Here is a 16,514-nt window from a genome sequence, read left to right on the forward strand (position 1 = left end):
CCTGGGTTGAATCAGGGAAGTGTACTCAGTCTCATCTTGCAACTGTTTTTGCCTTAGGATCCATGCTTGAAGCTGAATGAACCTCAAAACCTGCCCAGAGGAGAAGAGTATCAGGATAAGTTAGCAGCCGAGGAAGGAACCAGCAGTGATGAAGAAGAAAGGTACAGGAGGACATGCAGCCTTGCAAGCACTCCAGTGAATGAGGACTCAGATCTGGAAGGATTCATTCATTCATTCATTCATTCATTCATTCATCAAGTGTTTATCACTGCCCCTTGCATCACACTTAGGAAGGGGACAGATGTGTTTTGTATGTTCTCAGTACAGCTATGGGCTTAACGCAATTTATCTTATTCCATTGTTACATCAACCTAGAAGAGGCATTTTATAGATTAAGAACTGAAACTCAAAGAGGTTAGTAAACCTGCCCAAAACTCAGGCCTGGACTGGGCCCAGATCTCTTCTAAGTTTTCTTTAACTAGGGGAAATGGGGGAGCTTTGTCACTGATGGGAGATGCCCCATCTCTGTCATCTATATTAGTCAGCTTTGGCTGCTGTAATAAACATTCCCAAAATATCAGCGATTCTTAACTCCTAGGTCAGCTACCTGTATCTTGGCTCCTGCCTGAGGGTCAGGTGTTATTGCCCACCAAACTGTGGGTAAAGTTCGAGTCCTGTCCACATGCTTGCTCATTCTGGGACTGAGACTGAGATATTAGCCCCTATCTAGAGCATGTTGTTGTCATGGTAAAGAGAAGAATCTCAAAAGAACTGATGAAAATATGCAGTGACTCTTAAAGCCTACACTCAGAACTGCATCCTCTCATTTCTAGTCATATTCTGTTGGCCAAAGCAAGTCACTTGACCAAAATTACCACTGGACAGAGAAGAATATGCTGTCCACATGTCCTGTAGTCAGCTCTGGCTGCTGTAACAAAATACCACAGATTGTGTGGCCTAAACAACAGAAATTTGTTTCTCCTAGTTCTGGAGGCTGGGAAGTCCAAGGACAAGGTGCTGGTCCACTCAATTTCCTGGTGAGAACTCTGCTCCTGGCTTTCAGATGACCATCCTCTTTCTGTGTCCGCACATGGCGAGGGGGGTTGGGGGTGGGAAAGAGAAAGGGTGGTAGGGGAGAGGTCTCTTTCATGTCTCTTGTTGTAAGGGCACTAATCTTACCACGAGGACTCCACCCTCATGGCCTAATCACCTCCCCAGAGCCCCATCTCCTAATATCATTACATTGAGCAATAGGTTTCAACATATGAATTGGGGGAGGGGGGCATAAACATTCAGATCATAGCCTTGGGGAAGCAGGGTATATACCCCTAAACCAGACCACAGCCTACAGCCCAGTGAACTCCCAGCTACTAATACTTCCACCGAATCCTCAAGATTTTGCCTCAGGATCTATGAGGCACATAAAAACAGCAGTGAAGGAGGACAGACTCTGGAGTCAGGTCTCCAGGTTAAATCCTTACTATTGGCAGCCACAAACCTTGTCCTGTTTATAACTCACATTTCCAGAGAGAAAGAGAGAGTCTTTTTCCTGAAATTATGACAGAAATTTCTCTAAGGTGCCCAGCTTGGGTCACATGTCAATCCCTGAGCCAATCACTCCGGCCACAAAGATGGAGTGCTCTGACTGGCCAGCATTTGTGACACATCCTCCCCTGGGCCCGTCTGAGGATGAGGGCAGAGTGAGCTGCACCTGAATTCTGTGGACTAAAAAGAATCACATGGAAAAAGGAAAAGTTTTCCCAGGGAGAGGATGCTGGGCAGACCAACGGCAGGTGGAGATCACAACAGCCTTGTCTTTTTCTCCCGCAGTGGCTGTATCAGTAAGGGGTTGTCCTCAACTACAGAAGCAAAAAGGGAGGGGCTCTGGAGGTCACTCCCACAGGGGTTTTGGTGTGAATAGAAGGGCTAAGCAGTGACAGGGAAGGACTAGAAAGGTTGCCTGAGTTCTAAGGTCAGTAGTTGTAGAAGAGAACAAATGCAGTGGCTCTTTGGGGGCAGGATTGCATATTTAGTGGTTAGCCTCATGGGGAATGCTGGTCAGGACACTGGACTTTTTGGCATGGTGGCTCTAAAAAGGGATGTGGCTTTTCCATGGGCTCAAGGCCAACTTCAGAAGAGCAGGTTAAGATCAGCTTTAATGGGCAGGGATGGGGGACATTAGGAAAGTCAGCTGCTTAGTGATGGGTGGCAGGATGAAATTGGCTGCTTAGGAAGAGGTGAGGAAATTTGAGGCAGTAGAATGGGGTCAGAGAGGGAAATCCCATTAGTGGTGTTCCAGGGAGTAATGATAGTGATGAAAATAATAATAAATATTTATTGAATGCTGAAGTGTGATAAGAACATTAAAACGATTAGTCCATTTAATCTTCAATACGCAGATACTATTATTGAAGTGCCTCGCTTTAAAGATGGAGAAAACAGAGGAACAGGGAGATCAAGTAACTTACCCAAGGTTACACTGCTAGTATAATGTAGGACTGGATGAGTGTCTTTGACGCCAGAATCACAGTTTTAGCTACATCTCAATTTAGGGCAGCTGAGCTGTGCAAAAGGGAGAGCCACAGGTCTTCCACCTTTCCAGTGTCACTTGATCCTTTAATAGTCAGTAATGAACTGAAGCTTGCACTTCCAGCAATGTGCTTCCAGTCTGGCTCGAGTTCCTCTTTCTGTAAACAGCTATAAAACCAGACAAAACATATGAATGCACTCTTGAGTAATGGGGCAATATGCAGAGGACTGTGTTCTTGAGAAGGGAAACATGAGTCGAATCCCACCATCACCCACACTTGCCCCCGCTTTTCTGCCTGGGGGAAGCTGCCCGCTGCAGAAAAGGAGATAGGGGCGCCTGGGTGGCTCAGATGGTTAAGCGTCTGCCTTCGGCTCAGGTCATGATCCCAGGATCCTGGGATCGAGCCCCACATCGGGCTCCTGGCTAAGCGGGGAGCCTCCTTCTCCCTCTGCCTCTGCCTCTCCCCCTGCTCATGCTCTCTCTCTATCTCTGTGTCTCAAATTAATAAATAAAATCTTAAAAAAAAAAAGAAAGAAAAGGAGATAGAGTCAAGCTGAGCTGAGAAGGCAGACACCAGAGCTGAGGGCTGCTAAAGTGGCTGGAATGTGTAAGGTAGAGTACTGGAAGAGATGGTCCTAGGACAGAAATCTGTAAGAGGATTTGCCATAGGTCCTTGGCCAAGGGCTTGAGAGAACATACAAGATGATGCCCCATGGGGCTTGATGTGTGTTGCTGCTGTGGTGCTGAGTAAATGAAAAATCCCAGAGGGCGTGCTGTGCTGGGAGATGGTGCATTCCCAGCTCACCCAGGATAGAGAAACCTTCCCAGGCAATACAGGCCTTCAGTGGAGACCTCAAGGAGGTCATACTTCATGGGTAAGAAACACATCCTATAGGCTAAAGGCCATACCCTAGAACAGAAGACAATATTGAAATGCACCTGCTCTAACAAAAGACAAACTCAAACCCAAAAGGATCAGAAAAGGCCTTCCGTAGTTTAGATGCTTGGCAGAACAAAAATCAACACTTTTAAAAGGAAGACATAATCTAGACTCTCTATTATCCACCTATATTATATTATATTATCCATAATATTCATCATACAATGAAAACATCATGAGAATGCAAAGAAGCAGAAAAATGTGACCTGTAATCAAGAAAGAATATCAGCCAATAGAAACAAACCCTCAAATGACCTTGATGTTGGAATTAGCAGACAAGGACTTTGGAACAATTATAAGAGCTATGTTCAAGGACATAAAGGAGAGACGGTTATAATCAGTGAACATATAGGGAATTCAGCAGAGAAACAAAAACCTTGAAACAAAGGGAAATTCTGAAATTGTAGAGTACAGTATTCAAAATGAAAGTCTCACTGGTGTGTTTAATAGCAAACTGGAGACCATGGAAGAAAAAATAATCACTTGAAGACAGATTAACAGAAACTGTCTTATCCAGAGAATGAAGGGGAAAAAAATTTAATGGAGAGATCCTCAGTGACACATGGGAAAAAATCAAATGGTCTAACATGCATATAGTTGGAGCCAAGGAGGAAGAAGAGAAAGAAAATGGAGCAGGAAAAAAATATTTGAAGAAATAATGGCTGAATATTTTCCCAACTTGATGAGGAACATCAACTTATACATTCAGGGAGCTCAGTGAACTCCCAACAATAAAATCCAAAGACAGCATCATAGACACATCCTAGAAATCCCTAGGTACATCAAAGAAAAGCTGCTGAAAACAAAAGATAGATACCCCCCCAAAATCTTAAAAGCAGCCAGCCTTTTAAAAAGACAAATAACAAATACAAGGAATACTTGAATTCTCATGAGCACTAATGACAATTAACTTCTTCTTGGCCTTCCAGCCTCATTCTCTTTCTGCTTTCCAAAAAGCATCTGAACAATATCATTAAAGTCCTAAAAGACAAAACAAAACAAAAAAACCCAAAAACCAAAAAAAAACCCCAAACCTGTCCACTCCAAATTCTAAATCCAGTGAAAATATCCTTCAAAAATAAGAGTGAAATAAAAACATTTTCAGCTACATAAAAGCTAAGAGAATTTTTCACCAACCAACTTGCACTATGGTAAGTGCTAATGGAATTTATTTAAACTAAAAGGAGGTTATACCAGATTTAAACTTGGATCTATAGGAGAAAATGAAGAGCGTCAGAAATGGTAAACATAGGTCAATATAGAAGACTATTGTTTTACCTTCTTTTAATTTCTTTAAACCACATCCAACTGCTTAAGAAGAAGAAGAATTATAATGCTATTAACATTTTATTATGGGATTCATAATGCATGTTATTGACAATATATGATTATTAGCACAAAGGACAGGGTTAGGATTTCTTTCTTTCTTTCTTTCTTTTTTGTTTGTCTGCTCTCAACACTATTACAATACCATTGATTATATTCCCTGTGCTGTACCTTTCAACCTCGTGACCTATTCATTCCATAACTGGAAGCCTATACCCTCCACTCCCCTTCACCTGTTTTGCCCATCTCTCTACCCCCTTCCCCTCTGGCACCATCAGTGTGTTCTTTGTCTTTATGGGTCTGTTTCTGCTTTTTAAAAAATTTGTGTGTTTGTTCATTTGCTTTGTTTTTTAGATTCCACATGTAAATGAAATCATACAGTATTTGTCTTTCTCTGTCTGACTTATTTCACTTAGCGTAATGCCCTCAGGTCTTTCCATGTTGTCACAAATGGTAAGATCTCATTCTTTTTTATGGCTGAGTAATATTCCATTATATATATATGTATATATATTATATAATACACACACACACTATATGTGTATATATATATACATATACACTTTCATATCATATATGCATATACATTTTCTTTATCCATTCATCTATGGATGGACATTTGGGCTGTTAGGACAGGGATAGGATTAATGGAATTACATTGTTGTAAGGGACTTACGTCTCACATCAAGAGTTACCTTATTAATTCTAATAGATTGTGATAAGTTAAGGATACAAACTCTAATCCATAGAACAACATTAAATATTAATACAAAGAAGAACTAAAAAAAATTCAATAAAGGAACTAAAATGGAATACTGAAAAATATTTGCCAGGTAAGAAGGTAGAAAGGAGGAAGAGAAGGCAAACAGTAAGAAAAAGGATTGGGCAAATAGAAAGCAAATGGCAAGACATAGACTTAAGCCCAACCATTGCAATAATTACAATGTTCATGAACCAAACATACCATCTAAAAGAGATTGTCAGAGAGGATAAAAAGGCAAGACATTGCTATATGCTGTCCACAAGAGAGACATTTAAATACAAAGACACTCTTATGAGCAAAATTGTATCCCCTCCCCCAAACTCGTACGTTGAGGAGCTCAGAATGTGGCATATGGAGAGATAGGGCCTTTAAAGAGGTAATTAAGTTAAAATGGGGTTTTTAGGGCAGCCTTAATCCAACAGGACTGATGTCCTTATAAGAAGAAGAGACTAGCACACAGACAACAGAGACAGAGGAATGACCACATCAGGACAAAACATGAAGGTGTCCATCTGTAAGCCTCAGAAGAAGAGAAGCCTCAGAATAAAAACAAATCTGACACCTTGATCTTGGACTTCTAGCCTCCGGAATTGTGAGAAAATACATTTCTGTTTTTTAAGCCACCCATCCTATGCTATTTTGTTATGGTGGCCCTTGTAAACTGATACAGGCACAGATAGGTCTGAAGATAAAAGGATGAACAATACCATGCAAACAGTAAGCAGAAGGAAGCTAATGTGGCTATACTCATGTCAGAGTAGGCTTCAGAACAAGGAAAATTATCAGGGATGAAAGGGGCTATGTCATAATGGCAAAGGGGTCAGTTCATCTGGAAGACAACAATCCTAAATGTGTTTGACCTCATGACAGAGCTTTAAAAATAATGAAGCAAATAGTGAGAGAATGAAAGGGAGAAATCCACAGTCACAGTTGGAGATTGTGACACTTTTTTCTGTGGATTTGGACAACTAGCCTAATAGCTGCAAGGATACAGAAGATTTGAGTTAACTGTCAGCTAACTTAATCTAGTTGACAACTAACTTAATCTAGTTGACATTTGTAGATAATGTGCTGAACAATGCAGAACAGATCTTCTTTCAAGGCATATAGAACATTCACCAATGTAGACAATATGAAGGGCCACAAAATAAATCTTGATAAATTTCAAGGATTGGAATATTCTCTGAAATATACTCTGTCTACCACAAAAGAATTAAGTTAGAAATCCAGAATAAGGGGCTCCTGGGTGGCTGGGTCAGTCGGCTAAGCGTCTGCCTTTGGCTCAGGTCATGATCCCAGGGTCTTGTGATCGAGCCCCGCATTGGGCTCCCTGCTCAGCAGACAGCCTGCTTCTCCCTCTCCCTCTGCCCCTCCTCCCCACTCATGCTATGTCTCTCTCTCTCAAGTAAATAAATAAAATTTTTTAAAAAGAAAGAAATCCAGAATAATAAGCTATTGAGAAAATCCTCAGATATTTGGAACTTATACAAAATATTCCTAAATAATCTGTGGACCAAAAAATAAAATCACAGTAGAAATGAGAAACTATTTCAAATTCAGTGATAATAGGACATGCCAGAATTTGGGGGAGATAGCTAATGAAGGCAATTCATAGCTTTAAATACTTCTATTTTAAAAAGAAAGCTCTAACATCAATTACCTAAGTTTTCATCTTAAGAAATTAGAAAAGGATAAGGAAATCAAATCTGAAGGAATTGCAAGGAAAGATAAGAGCAGAACTCCATGAAACAGAAAATAGGCTAATAAAAAAAATTAAGAAAACCAAAAATTAGTTCCAGAAAATTATATACTCACAATAAGAATGATTAGGGAAAACAAGAAAGACGAAAGAAAAAGGGATATCCCTATAGATTCTATAGATAGTAAAGGGATAATAAGGCAATTCTGTGAACAAACTTTTTATCAATGACTTCACCAAAAAGCAAATTCCTTGAAAAACACAACTTACTAAAAGTGGCACTAGAAGAAGTGGAAACTATAAGTAGCTCTATAACTATGACAAAATGAATATTTAATCAAAACATTCTCTAAAGGAGAACTCCAGTCCCAGTTGATGTCATCAGTGAATTTAATCAACTATTTTATGTTATTTTCAAAGATTTATTTATTTATTTGAGAGAGAGAGAGAGCATGAGCAGGGGGAGGGGCAAAGGGGGAGAGAGAGAGAGAGAGAGAATCCCAAGTAGACTCGCTGCTGAGTGCAGAGCCTGATGTGGGCTCCATCCCAGGACCTTACAATCATAACCTGAGCTGAAATTGGGGGAGTTGGATGCTTAACCTACTGAGCCACCCAGGCGCCCCTTATCAACTATTTTAAAGAAGAAATAATAGTAATCTTACACAAGCTTTTTCAGAAAAAAGAGTGTAGAATACCCCTCAATTTGTTTTTTGAGATCAGCATAACTGATACCAAAACCCAATGAAGACATTTAAAAGAAAAGAAAATAACAAACGAATATTCCTCAAGAATGCAAAGTCCTGCACAAAATATTTGAAAATCAAATCAAAAGATATATAAAAAGGATAATATATCATGATCAAGTAGGATTTCCCCAGGAATGTGTGGTGGTTTAACATGTGAATAGCATTCATGTGAATTTACCACATTAAAAAATAAAGAGAAAAAGTAAATAATCATCTCAGTAGATGCAGAAAAGCATTCCAAAAAAAGTTAACATCCTTTTATGATAAAAAAAAAATCCTTGAATAGAAAGGAAGTTCTCAACCTGAAAAAGATAATCTATGATAAACTACAGCAAACATATTTACTGGTGAAATGTTGAACACTTTCTTCCTAAGATTAGGAACAAGGCAAACATTCTGCTCTCACTACTTAACACTGTCCTGGCCTGTCCTATAAAGCAAGAAAAAGAGCTACAAATGAGAAAAGAAGAGTAAAAATGTCTTTATTTACAGACAGAATGATCCTGATTGAAATACTCAAAGTTGTTACGATGTTAATCTATTCTAAGTTGAACTATGGATTCAGTTCAATCCCAAACACAATCCTAACAGCCTTATTTGTAGAAAGAAATAAGCTGTTTTGAGTATTGATGTGGAAAAACAAAGGACCTAGAAAAAGAAAAAAAAGAACCTTGAAGAGCAAAGTTGGAGGACTCAGGCTACCTGATTTCAAGACATCATGAAGCTAGAATAATACAGATCATGTGGTATCAATGTGCAGATAGACAAATCGATCAATGAAAAATAATGGAGTGTTCAGAAATAGACCCACGCAAAGATGTTAGATTCATTTTTGTTAGAAGTGCCAAGCAATTCAATGGGGATAGGAAAAGTTTTTCAACAAATGGTGTTGGAACTGTATGAACATATGAAGAAAATGAATTTCTACTCTTACTTCATCCCATGTACAACAACTAACTTAAATATATACTGTAAAACTATAAAGCATAGCAGAGCCTCTTTGCAATTTGGGGGTAAACAGTGATTTTTTAGGACATGAAAGCACTAATCATCCAAGAAAAAAGTTGATAAATCGGTCTTCATCAAAATTAAAATATCTCCTCATTAAAAAAAATATTACTGGGGCGCCTGGGTGGCTCAGTTGGTTGGGCGACTGCCTTCGGCTCAGGTCATGATCCTGGAGTCCCTGGATCGAGTCCCGCATCGGGCTCCCTGCTCGGCGGGGGGTCTGCTTCTCCCTCTGACCCTCCCCCCTCTCATGTGCTCTCTCTCTCTCAAATAAATAAATAAAAATCTTTAAAAAAAAAATACTACTGGGGCGCCTGGGTGGCTCAGATGGTTAAGTGTCTGCCTTCGGCTCAGGTCATGATCCCGGGGTCCTGGGATCGAGTCCCGCATCGGGCTCCCTGCTCGGCGGGAGGCCTGCTTCTCCCTCTGCCTCTGCCTCTCTCTCTCTCTCTGACTCTCATGAATAAATAAATATAACATTATAAAAAAAAATACTACTAAGAAAATGAATAGACAAGTCATAGTCTGGGAGAAGTTATCCAGTCTCTATCCACAGTATATAAAGAATTGCTATAAACCAGTAATAGAAAAGACAAATATAGTTTTAAATGGACAAAATGCTTGAACACACTTGCAAAAAAATAATGAATGGCACATAAGGACATGAACACGCACTTCACATCAGAGTCAACAGGGAAATGCAACTTAAAATTACAGAGATACCATTTCGCACCCCTCTGAAAGACTAAAATTAAGAGTACTAAAAACAAAATGTTGGCGATGATGTGGAGCAACTGAAACTCTCAGACATTGCTGGTGGGAGCGCAACATGGTGCAACCGCCTCAGAAAACCATTTGATGGTTTTGTAAAAAGTTAAGCATACACTGGGGCACTGGGCGGCACAGTTATGCGTCTGACTCTTGGTTTTGGCTCAGGATGTATCGCACCATCATGAGATTGAGCCCTGCCCTGGGCTCCGTGCTCAGCGTGCAGTCAGCTTGAGTTTCCCTTTCCTTCTCCCTCTGCCTCTCCCCCTGCTCCTGCTCTCTCTTTCTCTCTCTCTCTCAAATAAATAAATAGATCTTAAAAAAAAAAATAGTTAAGCATAGGAAGAAAACGCCACGGACATTCTGGCAATCTCTGCAGAGATGCCCACTGTGTGGCATCCTTTTACATCTCTACACAGAGCAAATACTTAAAATCCCCATCTCAACCAGTTATTTTTGAATTTCTCAGCTGGTTCGAAAGTTCAGCATTAAGTAAGAGAGGGTCTCCTCCAAAGGCCTCCATGAGCATCTGTCCTGAATACAGAAACTACTGCAGCTTTAAACCAGCATCTTCTCGTTTGTGCTATATCCGTAAAGGCCTGTGTGCGATCCTGTTGTGTATTCCTGGGACAGCCGGTCAAAGAAAGGCATGAGCCTGCTTTGAAAAGTGTCAAGTACTGTATTAAAGTAAAACATTATTATTTCATTATTTTTTTTCATCTGCTGGAAGAGTTATGAAATTAGACCAGAGAGGCCTCTTTTTCAGGGCCCCCAAGGGCCCCATAAGTAACTCCAAGCTCTCAGTCATTCTAACAGCCAATCGTTTATTAAGCATCCACCAAAACCATTGGGCTCCAGCTGAGTCCTGATTGTATCCCAGGTGCAGTAACACTTAGAGCTGTGTGTCAGGTTACTTTCTTAAATCCAAGGAAGACACTTCTCACCCCACTCCTTGCCATGGGAGCTCCCCTCTCATGTCGGTCCCGGCCCTGGATCTTTTGTGATTTTGGCCTCTCTATCTTCAAAGGATTGAAGTGCCCCTCAAGGAGGGAGGTGACCTGCAACCTCCATTGAACTCTTTGCTGAAGGAGAAGGCACCTGAAATCCAGCGTCTGCAGGAGGAGTGGCAAAGCCAGAAGGCCAGATTGCAGGCCCAGGTAGGACAGCTGTGGTGGGGAGGTGCCCTCATGCTGGGTGGGACCCAGCCTCCTCCTCCTCCTTCCAGACAACACTGGAATACATACAGGGCCTGATTTGTGTCCAGGCTGGGGAGGGCATTCCAGGTCAGGGCAAGGTGGGATCCTTAGTTCTATATATTCATTCATTTATTTAATACCTCCTGTGGCTCATGCGCACCTCCTATGAGCCAGGAACCTTCTTGGGATACATCAATGAACAAACCAAAGCAAAGTCCTGCATTACAGTGCTTACATTATATTATAGCAGAGGAAGTGGGAACAGACCCGAAATACTAGACATGAGAAATAAGTAAAGCACATAGTATATTAGAGGATGATCAGATTTCAGGAAAAAGAAAAAAACAGAACAAGATCAAAAGGATTGAGAGGCTGTCTGGTGATGGGGAGTGGGTGTAATACTCAATGGGGTTGTCAGGGAAGACTTAGTGGTCCCCTCTTCAATGTGTCTTGGATGGCTTGCATCCCAACCCACCTGCCCCTCTCACCTGGCATTCATGGCTCTAGCTGAGAAGACCCCAGAAGACCGGCCATCCAGGTTTTTCAAGTTTCCAGCCCTCCCCCCTCAGAGTTCCCACAGATAGAGGAGGCTTGGCTGGGTTGAGGAGATGTTCAGAGCACTTACTTGTTTTCAAGCCCCCCAGGAAGGGAAGGGGGAGGGGAGAGGGCGCAGCCTGAGGGCAGGATGCCGTGGGGGGCAGGTCTCACAGATGCAGCAGGCTCTGGAGCAGTGCGCCAACAGCCACAGGGAGGACGTGCAGGAGCTCAAGCAACTCTCCGACCACGAAAGGGAGAAGCTGCAGCACGAGCTCCAGGAGACCATTCAGCAGAACCAGGCCGTGAAAGCCCAGCTCGAGGCCTCCCACCAGCGGGCCCTGCGCACGCTTGAGAAGGCCAAAAATCAAGAACTCAAGGTAAGGGGGAGCATTATGAAGCCCACTATTTCCTGAGCACTTGCCATGCAAGCACCTGTGTTGCGCTCGAGGGGGTGCCTTTTGTACAGGATCTCTAATCCCCACGGGAATCTTACGGGGTCATTATTATCACATTCCCTTCTTCCAGATGAGGAAAAAGGCTCAGAGAGATTCAGTAACTTGCTCAGGGTCACACATCTAATAAGTGGCCAAGGAAGGATTCGTGCTTAGGTCTGTTAGGCTTCTAGTACTGCTTCTCCCTATTTGCATGTGACCTTGATAACATAAGAACAACCTTCTTTATGAGTTGGGCAATGTCAGGCATGATGCATGCTGGGAAGTCAGACTCACCTGGGAGATGAAAACAGACAGCGCAGCTTGGAAAGTTGAGAGGAGGTGGTCAGGTGCACAACGACGTGTAATCCAGCAGGAGCATGTTTCATCCATCTCCTACCTTCTACATTCCCAGAAGACCTTCACTCCTCCTCTCTCAGGAGCTGGGGCTCCCACTACGACTGTCACAGACAACACACTGTCTTCCTTGGTCATGGTAGTCTTCACGCTCTAACTAATGACTTCCTTATATGATCAGATCTACCACGTGAACCTGCTTGGGGCCAAGAACCATCTGTGTTTGTTCAGACCCTGAATCTCCTCCTAGTTCAGGATAGCTGCTTAGAAAATGGTCTCACTGGGGCGCCTGGGTGGCTCAGTTGGTTAAGCGACTGCCTTCGGCTCAGGTCATGATCCTGGAGTCCCGGGATCGAGTCCCGCATCGGGCTCCCTGCTCGGCGGGGAGTCTGCTTCTCCCTCTGACCCTCCCCCCTCTCATGCTCTCTCTCTCTCATTCTCTCTCTCAAGTAAATAAATAAATAATATATAAAAAAAATAAAAATAAAAAAATAAAAAAGAAATAAAAAAGAAAATGGTCTCACTGAATTACAGCCGCAAGTTTAATTTCCCCTTCTGTACACTGGGGATATTGATACCTGCCTCTTTGAGATGTCCATGAATAAATGGAAAAAATGGATTTCTGGTTTAAGGTGGCAGAATAAAGGCTTTTGAATCCTTTCCTACTGGAAACCACCCAGGAAACAATAAGGAAAACAGAAAGCAGAAGTATACTCCTATTCCAGATAAGGCAGGAGGCCTCTCTGCCCTTAAGCCATGCTACATGAGGACAGGACAGAAATGGGGAAATAGTATGTGGCCTTGCAGAGTGGAGAAGCTCGAACCAAAGTGCCTGCAGAGCAAGAAGGACAAGAACCAAGCAGATTCCATGGCAGGGCTCAGAAAGGCTCAGGGATTAGAGGTAACAGTTATCATGGAGGCAAGAGTGAGATGAGGAATATGATTGACCTAGAACCTCAGATTCCCAGCTCAGCCAGCACAGGCAAGCAATTAGCTGTCCCTTATTTAAAGATAAGAGATGTTGGGAGGAAATTGCTGGGTTAACTGAGCTACTCGGTGGACCACGGTCACCTCTATCTGGTCCCCAGAAGTGCATTCTCCCGCTCAGCTCCAGAAGGCAAGCAGCTAGACTTAGACTCCCTACATAGGAGACTGGAGAACCTTCTCTGGGGAAATTAAACCATCCTAGAAAAAAGGCCTGTAGATTCTCACATTTGTGGGCTTCCAGTAAAATTGAGGGTTGGCCATCTGGTCATCCTCCAGAGGAGCATGGCACCCAACGGACCCCCTTTCAAGTAGCCCTCAGTGTTCCATCTTCAATATGAAAGTGCAGCAAAAGATTACTAAACTTTTTATGGAAGCCTCTAACATGGAAGTTGGAATCCAAGATAACTGAGGGAGAAAGAACAGACTCAGAAGAAATGGCTAATGCAGTCAGCAGAAAAAGAAGAAAAAAAGCTTCGATGAGGATTGATCTCCTCAGAATTAAAAGATGATGTTTGCATCCATGAAAGAAGAACAACATGCTATTTGTAAAGGAGGGGCAATTAGAGTAAGGAAGAGCTCTTTAGATAAAAAAATATGATCACAGGATTTCTAAAAATCAGGAAATGAGTTGAAATGTAAAAAATGAAGAAAACTTCCAGAAAGCAAAAATAAAAAGACAGTGAAATGGGTGGCGGGAGAGAAGGAACAAGAAGAGTAAAGACATGCCTGGGAGGCTCATATTGAACAATTGGGAGTTCCAGAAAGAGATAATGGAGGGGAGGGTATTTTCAAAGAAATAATGAAATCCTTACTACATGAGAAAGACACCTACCAAAGCTCAGCTTGAAATTTCAGGACACCAAGGAAACAGAAGAAATTCCAAAAGCTCCCAATGAGGAAAAGTGATTCCAGACACAAAGTACTTGAATCAGAATGTCATGGGACACCTCTTGGGCAGCAACACGATACTGGAAGCCAATGCGTAATTCTGAGAAATTCCACTACAACTATTCCTCAGTGCAAGAACTGAATACAAGTATCGACCGGCATATGAAATATTAGGAAATTTGCCTTCTGTTCTCAATTTACTGCCTCTCACCTCCCAATTCACTCTTCCGTGCCTGCCGGGCAGTAATGATGACCCAGATTCCTGAAGCATTGCTCCTTCGCAGGGAGCACAATGTTAAGCTTCGTCAATAGAGGGCGCTGGAGGCACCTTGTAGGAGGAAAGAGGCTGCTTCTCTTCCGGGTTCTGGTGGCTGTGTTTTTGCTTTGTTTCTGGCTTCAGTTGCGCAGGTGAACAGTGACATGGCTGTGTGAGGACATCCGGTGTTCCTCTGCCCCAGTAACATCACAGTGACCCCACAACCCCCCACGACCCTGGCCCAGGCCCAGTGACTGTTTTCCTGTGGCTGGCACAGCTCACCCTGACTCTCCCTGGGATCCTGCCCATTGGCCACCGTTGCCTGCAGCCCAGAGATTTGTTTCCTGCAAGCCTCCTGAGACCAATACCGTCGTCTGCTCTGGCCCTCACACCTGCGTGGGCGCCCCCGTTGCCTCTGAGCATCACCCACCTGTGGCTCATCTGTACCGCGGAGGGTTGTTCCTGCTCGAGCAGTAACTGTGGACCAGCGTTGGCCTGGGCAGCCCAGGGAGCTTCTCCACCAGTGAGCTACCACCATACCTTCTCCGACAAGGTCTGGATCCCAAACTGGGGAAGGGTTCCCCCCTTCCAGGTTGTCCTCGTCTTGGGTGCTCTCTCCCAGCCTCAGGACACCCTGGAGTTCTCTAGAGTTACTCTCCTGTCATAGCGCAGTAACTTTTTATATTGAGCTCCTACTTAAATTACTGTGTGGTTTCTGTCTCCTGTTGGACCCAGACTGGTATGTCTTCCAGGCGCTTTTCCTTAGGAAGTTCCTTGAAGAGCGCCCCACCCAAACAAGGGAGCAAGCCAAGGATGTGGGAATAAAAGGGATCTAGGATAGAGGAATCCAGGGAAGGAGAAGGAAAAGGAAGGAGTCCAGCTATGCCACTGGCCGAGACAACAGCTCAGTCCAGGCTGGAACAAGAGGACTGAGGTCTCAGAAGAGCAGCTCTAGGGGAAAATAAAACTGTTGGATTCTCTGATCCATTTGGCCATGTGGAAAGTTGCACTGAAAGTGTTTCACACACACACACACACACTTACACACAAATGTTTTACAAAGCTTTTAGATGTTGTAGGAAGACTTAGCCAAATATTCAAAGAAAGCTAAGCAAATCTTTAAAAAACTGCAGCAAGTTATTAATGCAAGGAAAAACAAAAAGTTGTATGGATAGGCATTAATCATAATAGTCTATTTTGCTCAGGAGTGAAGTATATGTACTCATAATAACAAAAATGTTGAATATATTTCACTATATTAAAAAACTAATATAATGATATGTGAGGAGTGGAAGGGGGAGAGTGTATGAGACCTAAAATCCTCATCTACCCAGATGGGAAGATAATTCTCAATCTTGAAAATAACCAAGACAGCAGAATTCTAGCCTGTTACTGGTGGCAAATACCAGAAGAAACAACTGGAAGCCTTGTTAGTGTCTGCCTCCAGAGAACAGAGTGCAGAGAGAGGGAAAAGGAGGGCTCCAAGGTGGTTTTCCTCTCTTTTAATACTATTTAGCCCTTTATACTATATGCATGCATTGCCCTGATAAACATATACAATAAGCTTTGGGAAAAAAAAGGAAAAAAAGAAATGAAATAATGCATGTGGACTACTTGGTGTTTAGTAGGTATTCAAAAATATGAGTTCTCTTTCTTCTTTTATTCTCTTAAATCTTTTTCCAATTTGGCTTGCAATTTACAACAGCTCTGGCTGATGAGATCCCAGGTTGCTAGGTGGTGGGTAATGCTGGCCTTTGTGTTCTCCTGAGCTTTACCCTTCCGGGCTGCAGACCTGGATCCCAGACCCAAGGCAGAGGAAGCAGGGAGACGTGGCCCACCTGTGGGGGTGGAGTTCGAGGGGCTTCCCTGGGTGGGAGGAAGGAGCATGTGAGCTCTGGCCACGGGAGAGGGGGAGAGTGCTCTGCCCATCCTGGATACCTTGCAGGTCTTAGCTCCAGTCCCTGGAGACCCTACAGATTCAGGGGATCCTTGTTGCTGGCTCAGGTCTGATGATTCCAAAGTGACACCAAAGAATCAAGTTCCAATTCTAATTAGAAATAGCAGATGTATAGTCATCCTCGT

The 16,514-nt window shown here is 42.8% G+C and overlaps 1 protein-coding gene across 1 annotated transcript in view; it reads left to right on the plus strand.

The window, feature by feature from the left end:
• Positions 1 to 16,514, plus strand: part of FAM184B (family with sequence similarity 184 member B) — a 148,221-nt gene that overhangs the window by 112,825 nt on the left and 18,882 nt on the right. The window contains exons 8-10 of the mRNA XM_044912765.1: positions 58 to 161; positions 10,808 to 10,937; positions 11,678 to 11,890. Coding sequence (XP_044768700.1) covers positions 58 to 161; positions 10,808 to 10,937; positions 11,678 to 11,890 — 447 coding nt within the window. The remainder of the gene's footprint in view (positions 1 to 57; positions 162 to 10,807; positions 10,938 to 11,677; positions 11,891 to 16,514) is intronic.

The sequence above is a fragment of the Neomonachus schauinslandi genome, chromosome 2, assembly GCF_002201575.2.
Source record: "Neomonachus schauinslandi chromosome 2, ASM220157v2, whole genome shotgun sequence".
Taxonomy (NCBI): domain Eukaryota; kingdom Metazoa; phylum Chordata; class Mammalia; order Carnivora; family Phocidae; genus Neomonachus; species Neomonachus schauinslandi.